Source organism: Cheilinus undulatus, linkage group 21 (genome assembly GCF_018320785.1).
Source record: "Cheilinus undulatus linkage group 21, ASM1832078v1, whole genome shotgun sequence".
NCBI lineage: Eukaryota > Metazoa > Chordata > Actinopteri > Labriformes > Labridae > Cheilinus > Cheilinus undulatus.
The window spans coordinates 19,889,959-19,909,697 of NC_054885.1; the positions used below are offsets into that span (position 1 = coordinate 19,889,959).

Below are 19,739 nucleotides of genomic sequence, written 5' to 3' on the forward strand. Positions count from 1 at the left end.
AAGCAGTTTACATTTTGAAAAGGACTATATTATATTAATTTTTTTGTGCTTTGGTTAGAGTGATTGATCAGGTTAAAAATTAAAGTATGGTTTTCAGAGCTCACCTTTACAATGAATCATGATTTTACTGACTCCCATGGGCCCTCCATTCAGCTGAGCCCCAGAAAGCTTTCCCCTTTACCCCCCTTATGGATGGCTTTGGGTCACTCAGAGTATGAGGTGAAAATGCTCAAATTTGCAACACACGTCAACTTCAGGGTAAAGAAGCTTTTTTTGATAAAACAGATAAGAACAAAGTTGCTCCAGAGACATCTGTTTCAACTTGCACAACAACACAATCATAAAATTCCTAGCCTGCCTCAGTCATCTGGATTGTGTAAGTACAGTCCTGTAGGTGTGTCCTGAGTATATGTTTGGGACACACAGGGATCTGAAAGGATTCTGCCACAGAATTTTCCGCTCTGCCACAGACTGAGGTGTGGCAGCTTCATCCCACTGGGAAAAACACTGGAATATTTGTTCTCATCATTTTTTTTGTGCGGGTGATAAATGTGTGTTCAGAGAGGGTGTGTACAGAGCTACTGGGGTCGTGTTGCAAGAGGGAGGTTTTCCTCAGCGATGGCACGTATCCTAGTTAAAAAAAAACATCACCAGGCACCTCCCTTCCAGGTAACTCTTGCCACTTTGGAACTTGGCAGCTCCAGCAGAGGATCTCAGCAGGTAGGTCAACTAAAAGATTTGGTTAAAAAAGACTGAAATGTAAAAGTTAAAGGAACAGGAAATGGCTCATTAGCTTATAACTCTTAAAATAAAAGTAATTTGTAAAGTCATCCAGAAGCCTGATGGGGTGTTGTTTGATTTGTACATCATATCTGTTGATAAAGGGGTAATCACTTCTGCAGTGTTTTTGCTCTAACTTCATTATCGCATGCTACTTAGTGCTGTAATTAAAGAGGTGCACTCCCTAATGAGGCAAAGACATTCTGCAGCTTTTCTCTGATTGTTCACAACTGCTCTGAGATCTCATTAGCCTCTGAAATGCATCATTCATACCCGGTTCCAGTCTACGTGTGCTACTGAAGGTCAATGTGAAGTGTGTGTCAGCAGAGCAGGGGTCAAGGGGTTTTTAGATTGTAATATGTGATTCTCAGCCTGTCAGTCAGCGCGTTTAGGAGTGGAGTGAAACGGTAGTCGCAGCTGCTCTATTGTTCGCTCAACATCTGTAAAACCTTTGTTTTCAAAGCAGATCTCACTAAAATACTAACATGACGGAGTCAGCTGAAGCTGTAGCAGCCGATGTGGACAGCAAGAGAAGTGTCACCATTGAAATCTTAAATATCTCCAACAACTACTGCCTCATCAACCCAAAGTAAGCCCTGCCTGACTGCACCTTCTTTTAAGCATATAGTTAGCACAACATAATCATGTGTCTCTTCTTTTACTTTTCAGGGTGTACCTTGAGAATGGGGAAATATACAACCCACCTCAGCCAACGGTGCGCCCCCTAAAGACAGAGGTGTGCACCTTCACTAAGGGTGGTGGAGCAACCGGAAGTGTCGGCGTGCTGACCTATGACCTTTATGAGCGGTCAAGGAATGACTTCATCGAGACCCTGGCCATCATGTTCTCAGTTCCCTGGGACTACAACTTCTACAAGAATTGGTTTGCAGTGGGCATCTATAAAAGGGGCCGTACATGCGATGAAGCCCTGTATAAAGAAATGTACTATGAGAAAAAGCAGAAAGAACACGGCTTTGTCAGGGAGGAAGCCCAAGGATCAGGAATTAATTATGTTGGTGATTACTTAGATATCAAAGCCACCATGGGGCCCCTGGGTAAAGCCATCATGAAGGTGGAGGTATGGGATAAGCTGTTCACAACAGCAGGCCAACAGCCACACTAAAGACCCCCCCCCAACTGTATTTTTATCATCAGTCAGAATCCATTCCTCCATCACCAGCCTTCCCCTTTGAGACTCATCCTAAAACAGCGAACACGCCTGATTTCACAGACGTATTGCTGCTGACATGTGCTTGTATACCTGGGTATTACCCTTCAGAAAAATCAGCTTAACATCAGAGTTTAGTTTGTGTGTAAATCCAGGCAGCAGTAACCCCCGTTATAGCAGATGCCTCTGTCTGTTTCAACAGCATCCGGCTTAAAAACGGCATCTTTAGAAATGAAAATCAAAGGATGACTCACTGGAGGATGCGGGCACATAGATTAATAAAACACATTGTGCGCTTGTCTGTATTTACCTTGACACTATAGTCTGAGGAACAAAATAAAGCTTTTTTCTGAAGCTATTTGTGTATGTCTTTTGATTGGGTTTGGAAAGGCGCAAAAGTGCTTAAAAGGAGACTTTGAAGTAATATTTAGATTTGAAAAGAATCTAAGGAGGAAGTTTTTCCCACAGGAGCTGTGTGAGCAGCAGGGACACACCTTTCTCATATAATACAGCATCAAAGCACATCTATAATGCTATGACTGTACTTACAGTACGCCCAGGATCATGAGGATGCTTCACTACACTCTATACAAGTCGGTTCAACATGCTTAATGCTTAAGCTGTTTTGTAATGCATACATCTGTTTGTCTACTGTGAAGCTGCTAGATTTATTTTGCCTATATTTGATTTAAAATAATGACAATGCACTTACTAGATACAATCATGGTAAATATAATTGGCCTTTTTGACAAAAAATTAATAAATCTCTTTGATGTCAAAGTGAAAACAGATTTCCACGACGAAATGTCGATTAAATAAAGATATATAATGCAAGTAAGTGATTGCATTAATATTCCAGTCAATTAGTGCTAGTAATCTCACAATTAGTGAAATGGGAATCAACTTAGTGCAGTGAATGTGTCTAATGTTGTTGAAATATAAAGACACCTGTCTGGAAGGTGCAGTCACTGGTTAACCAGTATTCCTGGCTACCATTACACCATGAAGACAAAAGAACACTGCAAGCAACTCAGGAAAAAAAAGGTTATTAAAAAGTTTGAGTCAGGGGATGGATACAAAGATATTCTAAGACACTGATCAACCCCCAGAGTTCAGTTAGAGAGGGGAGAAACTCTGCATACAACAACTGTCAAAGCTTTATGGGAGAGTGGCTGTTAAAGAAAACTCATTAAATCTCAATCAGAGTTCACCAGAAGGCATGTGGGAGAAAGTACTTTGTCTGATGAGACTGAAATGGTGATTTTTTTGGCCACCAGACAACAAGCTGTGTTTTTGCCGAGACAAAACACTGCACATCACCACAAACACAACATCCCCACTGTGAGGCACAGCAGTGGCAGCATCATGCTGTGGAGATGCTTCTCAGTCGGCCTTGGAAGGCTTGTAAAGGTAGAGGATAAAATCAATGTAGCAACATAGGAAAGTCCTGGAGGACAATCTTATTCAGCCTGCAGCAGAACTACGGCTTGGGAGAAGATTTGTTTTCCAGAAAGACAGCTGCACAAAAAGAGTGAAAATATCTTTTCCATGAAGAAAAGCTCTCTTTAAAATAAAACTACTGCTTTAGCTGCATTCATGCTTATATCTACACGTTGCCATTGTTTACCAGGTTGTAGGTCCTTCAACTAAACCATGCCTGTTGCTACTGCACGCTGACTGCTCTGTATTTTAACCCTGAAGCTTTGCATCAGACAGACATGGCATCTGGCCAATTTATCAGCTTTGCAAGGGTTACGCATTTCAGAATCAAAAGAAAAATGTTAGAACAAAAAGATATACAGCACTTGCTTTACTATAATTTGAGCTTTGAGGCAAAACTGCTAAAAGAGACAGGGGATATGTAAGGGACAAGACTATTTTATTGCTCTCCTTAAAAGCTTTAATTTTAAATGGTAAAGAAATGACTACCTGGTCATCAAACTACTTGTTTTGTAGTAAAGGCACAAACAAATCTGATCAGCAGCAGTCATTAACCTCTGTTCACATTGAAGGTATCAGGTTTCTTTTTACAATCTCAACACTGCACTCCTGATTCTGTTCCCCTGTCAGATTTATAATTCTTCTGCTGCATTAACTATTCTTGCCACAAAGACTGTTAGATCAAAGGTTTACGCTCACTATCACTGTTGCATTTGAAGGAAAGCCATACATAATATAAAGGAGTAAACTAGGCCTACTTAGGCTCGATCCCTACAGCACTGTTGAAGGGTGCATTGAAGAAATATCACACAGTACTTATAAACAGATGGGAATGCTTAACAGATACTTTTGTTTACCACAGCTTTAAACAGGAAAACGTAACCTCACATTTCCTTTTATATTTCCCTTTCAATTATTCCTTATGTTTACCACACTTTCATAAGTATCCTCCATGTATTGTAGTTTACTGTTTGTGTCTGCGTGTACAGTAAATCTGAGTTTACAGACGCTCTTGTGCATGCAGACGGAGATATTTTATATCTAATACAGTTTGGTGATTTGCATTTAGCCAGTCTGAGAACAATCTTTTGAAAACAGAGTAGGATTAGCCTTCTTACAATGGAAACAAAAGATTTGTGAGAAAATGTGTTTTTCTGCAGAGATAAACTTAAGCTCAGCTTTTGTGGATTGTAAGTGATGCTTTCTACCACAAAACGGGAGTGAATCCAGCACTTTGTCATGGTAAAAGCTTCTGTCAAAATCCTGCAGGATGTTTGGATGAATTGGAGGAGGATGATCACAGGTGCCCCTCAAAAGTTGACACGTTGACATGTCTTTTCATGAGCCAATCACATCTGAAAACATGGTAGGGCTGCAAGTTAAACCAACTGCAAGAAGACAACAACAGGTCACAGTCAGAGACAAATGTCCCTGTCATTGTTTTAGGCATCTTCAATTAAGTTTTACCTTTATTTTGAGAACATAAGTACTATTATCTCCACAGAAATGCACCAGCACCAGGTTCTTATGAATAAAAATGAGGAAAAGACAGCAGCGTGGACCCCATCTCTATCTAATCCTCTTATCAGGTTGGCCGTGTCATAACAGAAAGAATAAAATGATACGTTTTAATTTTCGCAAACTCTTGACAAAGCTTGGCTGATTTACAAAAAGCCCAAAGTGTATTAACAGGGCGAGTCAGATCATATCCGCATTAAATGTTTCAGCTTCAATGCTTGTTTGAGTTTCAGTCTCTCTGTTTGCCCTCAGAACATCAATACTGGGTTGTATATTGACTCAGACTGGGAGTGTCCAAACAGAAGGATCAAATAATTTCATTTCAATTATTAGAAGTTTGGGTATGAACTGCAGCCTTGTTAACAGCCTAAGTAATGCACGCTTATGAGCATACAATAAAAAAATTTAAAGATATTCTTTATTCTGTCAGAGGTGGACTCTGATAAAGGTGCTTTTTTCAGTGCATATCTGCTCTCAAACACTGCCATCTAGTGGTCTCTTCTCACCAACTTCATGACCCCACAAAGACTCTAAACTGACAGTCAAAACAATCAGAGTACTGTGGAATCTTTCTGTATAAGAAGCCGCCCCAATGTTTGCCAGGCGATTACAGGCACCTGCACATGTCATCACAATTCAATAAAACACTTCCATCCAAGTCAAGCCTCCATCAAGCTTCTTAAATAAATTTGCACTTCTCTGCATGTTTGTTTTTGAAATTTATCACTGTTCATTAACAATTTGGATGAGATGGCCATGTTGTTTCTAGCAAGCAATGGAGCTTTTTCACTGTACTAACTTGTTGATATAGAGCTTGTATGTAGAGTCATCATCTTTATTAGCAGACATAGAAGTGCACAGGAAAAAAACAACAACAAATACATAAAAATCAGGATAAAAAACAATATTAAAAAAACAAAACAATCAACAGACAAAGGAAATACCTCCCTATTTATAAAAGACACCCATACCAGTGTCTCCACTAGGATGACTGGTATCTTACAACACTATGACTGGGATTAGTCAATAGCATTATAATGGAGTTCTGAGAGTTCTCTAGCCAGCATATAAATTTGTACATTGGATTTCTCATAAGAGCCTGGAAAGTGTAAACTCCTGCTTGACAAAACATCTCACTTGCACTTTCCCAAAGAGGTTTTTTTCAGCAGTATCTTCATAGCATCATTGTGAGCAACATGAAGAGTAACACCATGCATCATGTAATGGCACAGACAACATAAGGGAGGAGACTGTCCATGTCCTCCATAGAAAGTTAACAATGTAAACTGACCTGGTAGGATGCTTTCTTGTTATTTTATGTTTGATTCATAATATAAACTTATTCATTTGTTTTTCTATGACACCACTGTTCCAGCCCTCCTCCACCCCAGCTTCTCCTTCATTCTGTTCTGACACAATCGATGTCATTGTCATTGATACCTGCTCTGCTCTAGATTTTTGCTGCTTCTCTCCCCGCCTCATTTTTTCCTTGCACACACAGGAAAGGCAGGAATGTGTGCTGTTCCTACTTGATGCTTCCGACGTAGCCTCAAAGAAAGGCAGAAGGATCCTATATAAGTGCAATAAGTGCAAATTTATAACTGCTAATAAAGAATAAGACTAAAACCTATTATATGACTGACCACAACTATCTGGATGTTGAAATACCAGACAGGGGAGAGGAGTAAATCTAACCTGACACGCCAGATAGGCTGTTTTGTATATCCATTGCACAGATATATTTCATGTTTTTCTGGGAAAGCTTCTCTAGGAAGTGTTTAAGAAGGGCAGGACTTCTCAAACAACTCTAGGAAGGGGATGGGAAGAATGTTCTGTCTGTCACATTCATGACGGGTCAGTCAGAGTGACAAGGCAAATTGACATTCTGCGCATATGCTACTCTTGAGCTGACAGGCCACTGCTGCAGTAGATTGGAAATGGCAGTTCTTCTTGGTTAATAAGGCAAAAACATCTTTCTCATTATGAAAATATTTTAGTGTTGTTTTATTCTCTGTATTGTTGCAGGAATGTGGTGGTGTTCTGTTAAAACTGATGCAATATATCCCTGTTAATCACTGCAGAGTAGGCAGCCATTGCAAACAGCCTTCGGTAACCCAGCCCATAGCATGCAGCCTTGTTCTCCTCAGGTTAGACTGAACAGTGTTCTGTTTGGCAAAAACATTGTGGATTTGAGCTTTTCAAGATGGATTTGCCCAGAGTCGTTAAATAGATCTACATTTAATCTCTATTCAATGACACTGGACAGAGAATGCCTTTAGAGAAAGTCCGCTGTGCTCCATGAACCACCATTAGACATTACTATTCATCTGCTGATGCAACTCTGTATGGCTCTGAAAGTATAGTCACTTAGTTAGTCAGGAAGCAGTCACATACAATACTGTGTGTAGGGCCGACACTGGCGGTCAGCGACATCTACTCACTCTACTCCAGCATGCAAGTAAATCTCACTCTAAGTCAGTGTACACTGCAATTTCTTGAGTTTCCACTTGAGGCTGCAGAATCACTGGAGGTCAACCTGTGTTAGGATTGAGCAGCAACCTCAAGTCCTGAAAAATGAACGACATGCAGAAGCTACTTTTCTGCCAACCGGAATGCTAGCTAGCTAGCTGACTGGAAGTTGAGTTTAGTGGGCCGGCTGTTGGGTTGATCCAAAGGTCAGTTGAGACCACAATTTCAAAATGGAAGCCACCACATGTTGGCTTCAAGAGCTGTTTGAGTCTACCTATTGTAAGCAGATGGCTGACGTCACACAGGGTTTGTCCAATTCTTCCTACAGTGTATTGTGTGGATGCAGATTTTTACTGCAGAAACCAACATAATGTCTTCCTGTTTCATGGACAGACTTCAGTGAGTAATATCTTTCTAACTAGTCTTTTCGGGTTTTTAGAAGGATGTGAGTTATGTTCAATCAGAGGCATAGTGGATAAAACTACAAGCTAGCTGTTTGTTTGCTAGCTAGAGCTTCACCACAGCTCTGCCTTTGTTTGCTTTGTTTCTAGACTGAGCTAAGGAAAGTTTGTACAGTTTTCAGTACCGCAGCCGACATTTCAAAAGCCCCTTAAGTAACCAAATGGCTGATGTCGACTCAGGCTTTGTCTAATATTTTCAACAGTACGATGCATAATTAGCATTATGCTAATGCTAGCTACAGGCTCACTGTTTGTTTGTTACTGATTGCAGTCTAAAGGTCATTCCCAGTTCTTATTGTTTTACTGGTTGACTTAATAACAAGAGGATCTTCATCTTCTTAAAACTGCAGAACAGTTTTACCTTTTGTCATTCAGTTGTTGAGCTGGCAGTGAAATAAGGTTTTACACGCTGTGTATTTCTTTGTGTTTATTCTGACTGATTGGCCAGCAGTTTCCATGTCAAAACTACTTGACTCTGAGTTCTGCTGCCAGCTTGCTACTAGCCAGCTGAAGGGTCAGCTCTGACACAGCAGTGCCAGCTGCACAATAAAGTAATTACACATGTCGCACTGAATGACTCGAATCAGCGGGTGCGATCTTCTGATTTTGGCACACTCCAGTCTGAAAATGCTCCAGTAAAAGTAGTCAGTAAGAACAAAATACAGCACAGATTTAATATCTCAAAATATATATATAAACCTGATGAAATATCAATAACTTACCATTAAATTGGCTTATTTGTGCACAGATAGACACTGTTATTCAGACTGCCATATCTCTACAGCTACAACAAGAAATGAACCTGCCAGAGGAAGCAGCAGTTGATGTACAGATGCCCTCACCGGCTGTCCTTCTAACAGTCCTGCCAGATCTCTGAGACATGGCAGTCATCAGTTCCCACGGTGAGAAGACCCAGAGGCCCCGACGGAGAGCAGAGCCAAAACCAAGCACCCTGCAACTGGAGACACAGCTGCAGCTCAAGAGTGTGATCACAACTTTCAGGGAGGGGGGAGTCCGGAAGGAAATCTTCATCTGGGCCAATTAAAGTAAGACTCTCACCACACTTTAAACGAGAGACGATTCAGAGAGCTATGATTAGAAAATGCTGTCTCCTGCGTCCAACATTCTGAGTCAAACATTTCTTTTTAGTTATATCATCATCCTCTCCTCCTTCTGCATACCTGCCAGCCTCTCCCTGTCTGGTCTTATTGCTGTTCATTAAATATTTTGATAATTAAAAGTGTTTTTGCTCCTCTACAACTAGTTTGGGGTGTTTGAATTAAGAAAATCTCCCATTTCTTTGCCAGTGGTTACACACAAACCGCTTTAATTCTGAGGAGCAGCAAGAAAATTATTGAACTTGCCCGGCTACAGTGTCTATAGCAAGTATTAGCCCTCCTGGATGTTATATCATTTGATTGATTTATAAATATTTTGGCCTTTTACAAAAAAAAAACTCTGGTGCAAAGTAAAAACAGATTCCAAGTAATATTGATTAAATAAAAATATGTAATGTAAAATAATTGGTTGCATGAATATTCACCCCCTTAAAATCAGTATTTAGTAGATGCACCTTTGGGTCTGTTTTCACTTTGACATCAAAGGTTTTTATTTCCAAAAAATACTTTTTTATTGACCACTATTGATTTATAATATCTATAAAAGGTTAAAACATCCAAGGGGTGAATACATTTATAGGCACTGTATAATTGACAGGTCAGATACAGGATCATATGCCAGTTCAGCACTGTGCCATTTCAACCTTGGTCCTGTACTGCTCTGGCCTCCTGTTGGCCATTGCCCAGCACTGTGCCAGATCCATGCTCCATCTCTCCATGTTTACTTCAAGCTGAACCCGTCACAATGCAGCGTCCCCCCCCCCCCAAGGCCTGGTCTAACCCACTGAGCCATACATGCTATTTAGTGTTCCCAATCATTTGTCTTTGAAGGCCCCTTACTTTTAGCTGAGAAAAGCTCAACCCCCCAAGACCCACATGAAAAAAGTGAGCCCAGGTTGGAGAACCAAACGAGTCACTGAAAATAAACCATGAGATAAATAGTTCAGAGAAGGAACTGTTAGAAAATATGTCTTACTTAGTAGAAACTGCCTCCAGAAATAATCTTAATCAGAGCCAGAACAGTTAGCAAAAGTATCATTTCTGAGCCCACTGCAGCAGTAGAAAAGGCAGCAATGGAGCAATTAAAACCATAAATCTGCTTCTCAGTTTGAACTTAGTATTTCCACTTGCAATTTTGGTTATTTCTAGTCATAAAATGACCGCATATTTAAACTGTTTGCCTTAGATTTTATTTTATTGTTTTATTGTCTTTGGAGTTATCATCATGTCATCAAGATGTCACTGGTTGCCTGCAAGAAAAAAACAAAATGTGTTCAAAAGAACAAATAAAAACATTTTATTTATCTGTTTCAGTATTCCAAACCTGGTTACCTCCATGAATTTAGCATTCAAAAAAATCAGATTCCTTTTCTATCATTTGTCTAAATTGTCAATCATAGCCACACCAGTTACATCACAAAAATACATCTGCAGACATGGCTCCTCCCTGATCCCTTCAGAGAATAAAATCGGCCCCACAGCGTCCACTCCACACACTTCAGTGTCAGCACAGATCACCGGAACTAAGGCCTCTGGGATTTTGTTCAGATCAGCTGATTTATTCAGAAGTTCAAACACACCAGCTTGTTATGTAATAATGTTGTAGCAAAGCTTATGGGCTTGAGACTAACCTCTTGGCCTCCTACAGGACTTACTACTTTCAGGGATTCCTGGTAAGAGCTGTGAAGAAATACCCAGACAAATAAAGTGCATACAATTTCTATTGCATGCTTTTACTGACATTATTGTAGTATATCTCAAAATGTTATGAGTTTTTAAATGGCATTGAATTCAAATGCATGTACTTTGAGATGGAGTTGCTCCCCCTTTTGCAGCCACAACAACTTCCTCTCTTCTTGGAAGGCTTTTCACAAGACACATTAATGCCAGCTGAAGTTTGGATCATCAGCTTTTGAATCAGCAGGGTGTGGCTACTTTTACACACCATGCATCTTAGCAGTTATTGACTCTGCTCTGTTGCATGGACTTGCACTTCATGGCTGAGTTGTTATTGTTCCTAAACTCTTCCACTTTCTAATAACATTACACACAGTTGACTGTGGAATATCCGGTAGGGCAAAAATTTCTCAAACCATCTCTAACCCTATCACACTTGAAGTCACAGAGCTCTTCAGAGCGACCCATTATGTATCACAAATGTTTGTAAATAGAGACTGCAGCTAGGTGCTTGATTCTTTACACCCATGGCAACAGGTCTAATTGAAACAATTGAATTCAATTTTTAGCAGGTTTAGCCAAATGCTTTTGCCCATGTAATGCGTCTACATATCAATAGAGAATACAGGCTTTTTAGTAAGACCGAAAAGCCATTCTGACCATTAGCTTTTATGGTGTATGAAGTGCACGTTTGTGTATGTTATAGAAGTATATAGTATACGGTTATCAGATGGGACCACAGTTTAAAAATGTTGCAAAAATAAATGGATAAGGGGTGAAAAGGGGTTAAAGAGTGGCAAACATTGGCAAAAAGTGGCATAAATTAGTAAAAACATTACAAAAAATGGGTTCAAAGTGAAACAAAGTGCCGTGATAGAGGAAACAGTGGTGAAAACTCGGTGAAAAAGTATCAAAGATTGGTAAAAAGTGGCAAAAATGTTGCAATAATAGCCAGACAAAGTGGTGAAACAGGGTTGCAGGGTGGCAAAAATGGGCAAGAACAGGCAAAAAATAGATTAAGCTTTGCAAAAATTGGCTGAAAGTGGGAAAATGTGGTATAACTGAGCAAAATAGTGGTGTAAAGAGGTTGAAAAAAAACAAAATTTTTCAAAAATGGGTTAAAAGTGGCAAAAATGTTGCAATAAATGGCTCTATTAAGTGGTGAAATGGATTTAAAGAGTGGTGAAATTGGGCAAAAAAAATAAGAATGGCTTACCAATGCAAAGTTGGGTTAGAAGTGGAAAATTGTTCTTGATAATGAATGAAACTGGTGAAAAGAGGTTAAAAAGTTTTTTTAATGGGTAAAAGTGGCAAAAATGCTACAAAAATGGCTGATTAAAGTAGTGAGAAGGGGGGAAAGGGTGGAAAAATGGGTTAAACATTGAAAAAATGGGTTAAAAGTGGAAAAAGGTGATATAAATTAGCAAAACAGTTGGGAAAAAGGGGTTCAAACATGCCATGAATAAACAATTTCAACATCATAACCTCATTACAGCTTGACACACTTTTAGCTCCAAAATGAAAATGACTTTTACGCAGAATGGTAGCACCAGAGCCACTGATCCAACACATATGTATAGAATTCATTAATGAATCACAACTGGGGAGGGTTCATTTACTGGATTTATTAGGGGTTCAGCTCATTCTGTGGGTAAGCCTCGTCTCCTCTATCTGACAGAAACCTTCAGTGTTGGTTCTTAAGAAAAATGCTGGTCTATCTCTAAAGGTTCTGGCATCATGCCACATAAAAACCTAACATGAATAAACCGTTTCTACCATGAAAGAGCATAGAGTAGTTAAAACCATGCACAGTCTACATTTTTCATTGACTGCCAAATAATGCCTATTATCTCTAACCATAGACTACTTCACTGTTTGTCTGTATAGGAAGTCATAAAGCTGTGGCCAACCGTGGGTTTTGGTGCTGCTCAGGCACAAACCACTAGAGGGCATGGTTTCCTCACTGAAATAACCTCCTGTACAAGCCTGCAGAGCATGGGTGCTCAAATGAGTATTAGAAATGTGTTTTCTTATGCAAAGTGACCAATGAAATACGATTAGTCTTACTGTTTAATTTATTTTTTTCAGGTTTCCTTTAACAGTGAGGAGGAACCCAGAACAGGATGAGATCAGAGGGAGTGGGGACAAAGATGACCCGATATCTAGAGAGGAAGAAGGTCACCGAACACACTTTCCCACACCCATCCCTGCCAGACACACACATTAGCACACGCATACATACAGAAACCCACCCTGCTATGTTGCATTTGCCAGATGAGGGTGTGATACATGACAGCTGTCACTGCTTCCGTCACTTCATATCAACACTTGTGCAGCATAGCAACTGCACCGCAACATAATGTACTCCTCATCCAGGAAACTCTACCTGGTGCAGAAAGCAGTGCAATGTGTCCAGTCCTCTCAGGGATGGAGTGTTTCATCATACACTAGCAAAGGTTAAAGGCTCCTTTATAACTCAGAGCAGTTCTTTTATAAATGAACTCACATAAATATAATTTGAGGGTTTTTGTTTAATCTTGATGAGTAAATAAAGCGCAGCAGCCAACAATCTAACTGTATTTAATTGTTTAGAATATAAAAAAGGCCCATCAAAATCAATGCAGTACATTATGGGAGAGCAGGCAAAATCTGTTCCCTCAGTCTGTACAGTAAGTCAGTATCACACAGTATATAAATACACATTTTGTTCCAGCTCTTTAAGCTCTTACAATGGCTTTTTTGTCACCAAAAACTAAACAATGCACCACCACATTTATCAAGCAGTAGATAACATTTTTATCTTCTTGTCGTTGCTCGGTGTTTATCACTGCAGAGACTATTTTGAGCCTTTTTGTCCATGTGGAGTAGTTCAGATAAACTTTGCATCAATTAGCTGATCATGTGACCACAGGGTTGTTCATGGGGGGGAAAGTGCTGAAGGATTTGTTACAGTTCAAAAATAGACAATAGCAGGAAGAGAGCTCCTTTTTCTAGGCGTTCCCACTCATTGTGTCCCGTGACAGATGACCCTGAACATTACAGACGCTATGACTCACATAAGCAGATCCGTGCATTAGACTAAACTCATATTTTCGTTCTCCCTTTGCCCATTTACAGGACCATTTCTATGTATAAAACATGGAGAAACACATTCATACACTTCAGATTTAAAATGCTGCAGTTGCCCTTTGCATACTTTGTCAAATACCTGGCTCAAAGATGAGTAAGGTTAAAGCTGCAATAAAAATAATTACTCAAGATGAGTTCAGTAATAAAAATTACCTTGTCATTTACAAAACAAAACTGCCATCCAAAAAAAATAAGGAGGTTTCACACAAATAGATTTGGTCTACTTAAGCCAGATCTACATTGTAGGACCAAACAGTTGAAAGATGTTTGAAGAAATGAGTTGTGTTAACTTAAAAATCCAAACTAGCTCTTTCAGCTCAGTTTTTCTGAGTTAATGGAACAAATTTTTTGTTTTGAGTAAACAGTGCTCAATCACTGTAGGTATTTTTAGTCATTGTACTCAAATTATTTGGCAATCATCCCTTAATCTGCAGAGTTTTCCCAGAATAACTTTGAACATTACACACTTTTGCACCATGAGTGGAGTTACCCACTCAGTTAGGGAAGTTCCATCTGTGGGGACAGATTAAAGCATCATGAGGAAAAAGCATTGATCTCTGTGGAATCGGGCTTTCTGGATCATTTTATGTTCTAAGTTAACAGTACTCAATCATTTTAAGTAATTTTTGCCATTGTACTCAAATTATTTGACAATCACACCTTAATCTGGGGACTAACCTCAGACTGAAGTTGAAGGTTGTTAAAAGAATTGAGTTTTGTCATCCTAAAAATCCAAAATGGCTATTTCAGCTCTATTTTTAGAGCACATTTTGAGTGCAGAGTAAACAGTCACTTAGATTATTTTTTGTAATTGTATTTAAGTAATTAGGCAGTCATCCCTTACTCTTTGATTCCACATACATATGATTGCAGATGTACAGGAAGTCCATTCATTCCTGTGGGAATCTCTGTAATGTCTGATATGCCTGTGAAACGCCTTTTGTAATATGTTCATCTGGAATATGCCGCATGTACATTTGCGGTAGATTTCTGAGATATTGCAGTGTGCTAGCTGACCTAGCTCTTAACTAGATTAAGGCTATGATGAGTCATATTTATCAGCTTGATATAATATGCTGTCATATTAACTACTTTGATGTAAAATATGTGAGGATTTATCTGTCGTATGAAGTGCTGTCATATTGTTTTGATAATGTCAGATATATTTAAATATTAAATTGAAACGTTTGTAAGGGGTGGTTTGATAAAAAAAAAAAACAGTTATTTTACATATAAATGAACATTTGAATGAATAATTAAGTTAACTTAGCTTAGCTCGTTTTGCTGTTCATATGTCTGTATATGAAAAATCTGCTGCTTTCATGGTAGGCCGACTTCTTCAACTATTTATTTATATGCAATATTAGTCCTGTTTATCTCAGGAATTGCAGTAAACACGCATCCTAAGCTGCTTAATGGTTAAAACTAGGCACTATCACCCTCTCTAATGGCTACAGGTAGTTTATCAGCTTTTAATCCATCCATTTAAAAATTTAAAAAGTTCTTTTTGTTGGACACTAGGAGGCATCATCCATATATTAATATACATACCCATGTGGAAATGAGTTTTACATCTGCATAGTTTTCCTAGATTGCCTTTGAGCATGAGACACTTTGCACCATGAGTGAAGTTGCTTACTCAGTTAGAGAAGTCCCACCTGAGGGGACTACCACAATATGCAATGGATGATATACTGAAAAAGATGGACCAGTACTCTCTTGATTCAGTGTGCATCTTTCAGTCAGTGTCACTTAAGTTGGCCTACCTTGACTTGTATAAATGTTCAAGTTTAATGTATGTACATTTTTGGTTGCCTTTAATATTTTGAGTCCCATAAGCTAATCAAGGATGACTGTGTTAATTATCTATTTCAAGTTGAGTCAATCTCTAAAATCTTGTTTCCACTAACTAAACGTTTCAACAGAAATTTGGAGTATTTTTAACTTGTCTGGTTTTTACAGTGTAGAGCTTTTGTTATCCTAACCCTGATTTCTGGGTTCTCCATTGAGATCAAGCTTTGTTTTCATAACAGTATGTGCAAATAGAATGTGACTAACAAAAATTTTCACCTTACATGTCAGAAATCTATAAAACAATTTTTTTCACAGTATGGCATTTATAATAACATTATTTTTGTTAAAGGTAGTCTCTGTTAACATGAGGAGCCTCATATGTCATTATGTCCTTTGTGGCTGATATTTTTAGTTTGAAGCGCAGGTGTCCAAAAGGTTCTGTCCTCTGCAAGATAAGCGTTGAAATATATAGTCCAGCTGTGGGTACACATGATCAAGCTGTTCTCTCTTTCAGGAGCTGCCATCCCCATTCTTGGTCTTGAGCACCACAAGGCTAACCATGACAGGGATCAGGCAGATGGGAGTTATCACCAGAGCAAAGACGATGGCTGGCGGCGGGTCACTGAGCTCCTCTGAGGGACAATCTTTGAAAAACTCAGAGTGAATGTTCACAAAAGTCTGTTCCACCAGAGGGTTGGGCCACGGGATCAGGAGACAGTCAGAAATCTCCTCGGTGCAGAAGCTCAGGTTACTGTACATGCTGTGAGGGAGACAGACAGTGAAAGTAAGTATTGAAACATTGGAAAACAGTATTTCTCTCTGCAAATATAAACAGATATTACCTACCTTCTCACGTTACCCCAAGTGCACCAGTCAGTATCATTTAGGGTTGCCATTGCATTCTTAAATGTGAAGAGGCATGAATGCTCAAACAGAAAGGAAAGGCAATCCATTATTGATGCACTGTAATCAGAACAGATGCTGCAATAGTCCCCACAGTGTGGAGCATTAGTCCCACAAGATGAATGAACTGTAGAGTTGGAAGGAGAAAAAGAGTTGGAAATTGTGAGTGGGATCATTAGATTTTTTGGGTCATTGATTAAATGTGTATGTTCATGAAGTTTTGCACTTACCAAATGGTAAAACAGACTCTCCATAAGTGGCATCTAAAAAGAAATTAGTAAATCAGAATGTTTTAAGAAGAAAAGGTCATCAAACATGCATTCCATTTAAAAACAGTGTAAAGACAGCTCTATTGTTGTTCACATGTGCAGCACTGAGACAGGCATTTGCAGCTGTAGAAGGGAGACCACACACTCACCGCAGAGAAAGGAGAGGAATACCCCAATGAAACCAAGTGCTCCCTTCATGTCAGAGAAAACAAATAAAGGTGCGCTTTTCCCGACTGATCACCATGTATGATAAACCTGAACTTCTTAAACTGTGTACAGCGAGGCATAACAGGAAACCCGACAGGATGGAAGAGACGCTGTGTAACCTTCAGTAACCAGATGTCCAAACAGTGTTACCCGCGGTTAGCAGATGTTCTCCCGAGATCTGTCTGACGACCCTACGCCTTGGCAGCAACTCTTTCCCTCTCCAGCACACGTTTCTTTTGGATTTTCTTCCCTTTTTCAAGGGGTGGAGGCAACAGAGATTGTCCTCTCCATTCTCCCAAATAAAAGGGAGCACACCCAAGCTGGGCTGGACTCACATCTGAAAACCCTTTACTCTTTAACTCTTGTTCTGCTTTTTAGTCTCAGTTTCTCACAGTCGAAGGCCTGGCCGGCTCACAGCATGTGATTTATTTGCCTTTTGGGCTGCCTCTGCCAAATAGGAAACATAAGTAAACATTTAGGGCTTAGTGTTTTTGGGGTGGATGTAATCATGACTCTGCAGGGTGTGCTCTCCAGACAGCCATGATTTCATATTTGGGCTAATTTGAACAAACCTGGAAGACATAATTAGTCAGAGCTGACAGCTGTTTTTAAGGCATGCTATTTTTCCGACACATAGGTAAAAAATACCCCACTTTTGTTTAACCACAAGTGTGGGAAACTTTAGTTTTCTGTGACATAAGGAGCTCATGAGTGAGCAACATCTGAGCTACTTTTTCACAGAGAATAGTGTGAGAGGTGCGATGAAGGAACACTGAAGTGTGCACTTTATGTTTTCTCACGACCAACTGTTAATTTATGTCACTAAATCCAAATGTTGGGCCTCTCACAACATCTGTTTGCCGAGCTGCATTTTGATTTAGTAATGACATCAGGAAATGTGTCTTTTCAGTGGAGGAGGAGCCCTGAGTTGGGGGGAGTTGGCAGGAGGAGGAGGAGGGGGGACAGTTAAGGGAGAGCGAGAGAGAGAAAAAAGGAAGGCACAGGATGAGGAACAGTGAAAGGGGCGCTGCTCCAAAGTTCCAGTTGTTTCACAACTTTGAGTTCATGCGTTGATCACAGACGTTGCGTGGGGTGAATGACGAACAAATTCAGGAAGTTGAGCCGTGTGGGGGGCTGCTTGTAATAAGGTTTAAGTTAACCTCTAACCCAAAACCATTATGGGCCCTGTGTCTACTGCTGTTGACCCCTCTTTGGTAGAGACCTCCCTTGGAGTTTGTCTTGGATTCCCATGATAACACACACAAGGAGATCTTGGCAGAAAGCTTTGTTTGTCAGCTCCGGTCCAGCAAATAAGTTTAAAGAACTCATCCAGACAGAAAAAAACACCCCAGTGTGCATAAACATATAATCACTCTTTTAACTGTATGTTTAATAAAATGTAAACAGGATTCATGTGTTTGTGCCAAAGTTATGAGGCAAGATTGAATCAAAACGTGACAATTCACGGGTTTGATTTAATGTTAGTGAGTTAAAAAAGTGTAAACTTACTTGCAGCCATCAACTTTGTTGAATGGTACCCTGCAGAAAGAGGATGTCAGATTGGTCAGAGGATTTGTGCTCAAGCATGTTGATATATATTTGTTTTTCATGCACATACCTGTTGTTGTGGTGGGTTGTAAGGCCAACTTTTCATCGACAAGGCAAATCACAGTTGTGCATCCTGCCACAGGAGAAATAACAGAGAACTTAATATTAGATGTAATAGACAATACTCCAGTAGGTTAAAATGATGATTTACATTGATTTTAATAATAACACTGCTTGTAAAGATTCACAACTTGTGAGAAAAGAGGAGGTAGAGGAAATTGCAAGGCGCAAACTGTAGGGAGTGAGCAGGTCAATACATCCTCCCTTTGTCTGCCTTCCTTAAAGAAATCTCAGAGTGGTTTACTCAAGGACATTTTAACTTTCAATACATTCCTTCCCCACAAGAATAAATGATGTTATTTCATATAAAACAAAGTAGTTTCAGAATAAAGAATAAAACAAATATTCTTCACAAAAACACAAGGTTCCTCTTCTTAAAAACAAACTGTATTGTCTCAATAAAAAACACTGTATGACTCTTACAGTTTAGGTATAAAACTCCATCACAAGACTTGCTAAGCTCCTTTCTAAAAGCTACTCAATCAGTGAAAGCCCCCAAGCATTCCTCTTAAGAGGTGAGCTGAAGGGCAAGTAAAGAAGTTATATCATAACAGTGAAGAAATGGACAGTGTGTAAATCTACTTACCCAAGAGGAGGAGAGTCACAAAACAGCCAAAAAACATAGTGGAGAAAGTAGCTGCTGTCATTTTGCCTGACAATGCTCTGTCTGTCCTCTCTGCTGGGTAGGGATTACATATCTCAACCTTTTTTGCAGGAAGGCTCTATAAAACAACAGGAAGCCCTCATTTCCTAGGATGGGCGGATTTACACAACTGGACAGAGAGCCTCTGATAAGGTTAGAACTACTGTGGTCCACCATCTCTCTCTCACTCACTCTCTTTATCTGTTACTTTCTCTCATCCCACCCTCTGAAGTGAGGCCCACCCTCTCGATTTCATCTTTGACCTGAAGCATTTAATCTGCTATTTGGGCATTCGGCCACTAAGTTTATTTTTTTCCCCCCAGTACATAAACCAGGAACTTAAGGAACTTTGTAATCAATTTTATTGCTTTGTTGTGAAAACAGTTAAGATAGGGAGTACTCATTAAATCCTGATTAAAGTCTTTTACTACTTTAATGAGTCAAGTCATCCAGGGAGATTCAACACATTTCAGCAATACAAATTTAAAGTGTAAT

At 39.5% G+C, this 19,739-nt stretch overlaps 2 protein-coding genes across 4 annotated transcripts; one reads left to right on the forward strand and one right to left on the reverse strand.

Moving 5' to 3' along the window:
• The first annotated feature begins 457 nt into the window (after window positions 1-457).
• Window positions 458-2,283, forward strand: apnl (actinoporin-like protein). 2 transcript variants are annotated; one of them, XM_041778261.1, is made up of 3 exons: window positions 458-720; window positions 1,244-1,369; window positions 1,450-2,283. In XM_041778261.1, the coding sequence occupies exons 2-3, from the start codon at window positions 1,266-1,268 to the stop codon at window positions 1,901-1,903; spliced, it is 558 nt and encodes a 185-aa protein (XP_041634195.1). In that variant the 5' UTR covers window positions 458-720; window positions 1,244-1,265; the 3' UTR covers window positions 1,904-2,283. The 2 variants fall into 2 exon arrangements, with proteins under 2 accessions (XP_041634195.1, XP_041634196.1); XM_041778262.1 differs by having other exon boundaries at window positions 1,247-1,369.
• A 10,911-nt stretch (window positions 2,284-13,194) lies between these two features.
• Window positions 13,195-19,396, reverse strand: ramp2 (receptor (G protein-coupled) activity modifying protein 2). Of its 2 annotated transcripts, XM_041777686.1 has the most exons (6): window positions 19,188-19,396; window positions 18,552-18,614; window positions 18,443-18,472; window positions 16,688-16,720; window positions 16,401-16,584; window positions 13,195-16,314 (listed from the first exon to the last, which is right to left on the reverse strand). In XM_041777686.1, exons 1-6 carry the CDS (start codon window positions 19,246-19,248, stop codon window positions 16,065-16,067), a joined length of 621 nt encoding a protein of 206 aa, XP_041633620.1. In that variant the 5' UTR covers window positions 19,249-19,396; the 3' UTR covers window positions 13,195-16,064. The 2 variants fall into 2 exon arrangements, with proteins under 2 accessions (XP_041633620.1, XP_041633621.1); XM_041777687.1 differs by lacking the exons at window positions 18,443-18,472; window positions 18,552-18,614; window positions 19,188-19,396 and adding an exon at window positions 16,876-18,436.
• Between the last annotated feature and the right edge of the window lie 343 nt (window positions 19,397-19,739).

Bases quoted from the DNA above. Each gene is read 5' to 3' on its own strand.
- apnl (XM_041778261.1), top strand. From the start codon at position 1,266: ATGACGGAGTCAGCTGAAGCTGTAGCAGCCGATGTGGACAGCAAGAGA. The intron at 1,370-1,449 runs GTAAGCCCTGCC...TTTACTTTTCAG, and splicing joins TACTGCCTCATCAACCCAAA to GGTGTACCTTGAGAATGGGG.
- ramp2 (XM_041777686.1), bottom strand. From the start codon at position 19,248: ATGACAGCAGCTACTTTCTCCACTATGTTTTTTGGCTGTTTTGTGACT. The intron at 16,721-18,442 runs GTAAGTTTACAC...ATTTCTTTTTAG, and splicing joins AACAAAGTTGATGGCTGCAA to ATGCCACTTATGGAGAGTCT. The intron at 16,315-16,400 runs GTAGGTAATATC...TCTCCCTCACAG, and splicing joins ACTTGGGGTAACGTGAGAAG to CATGTACAGTAACCTGAGCT.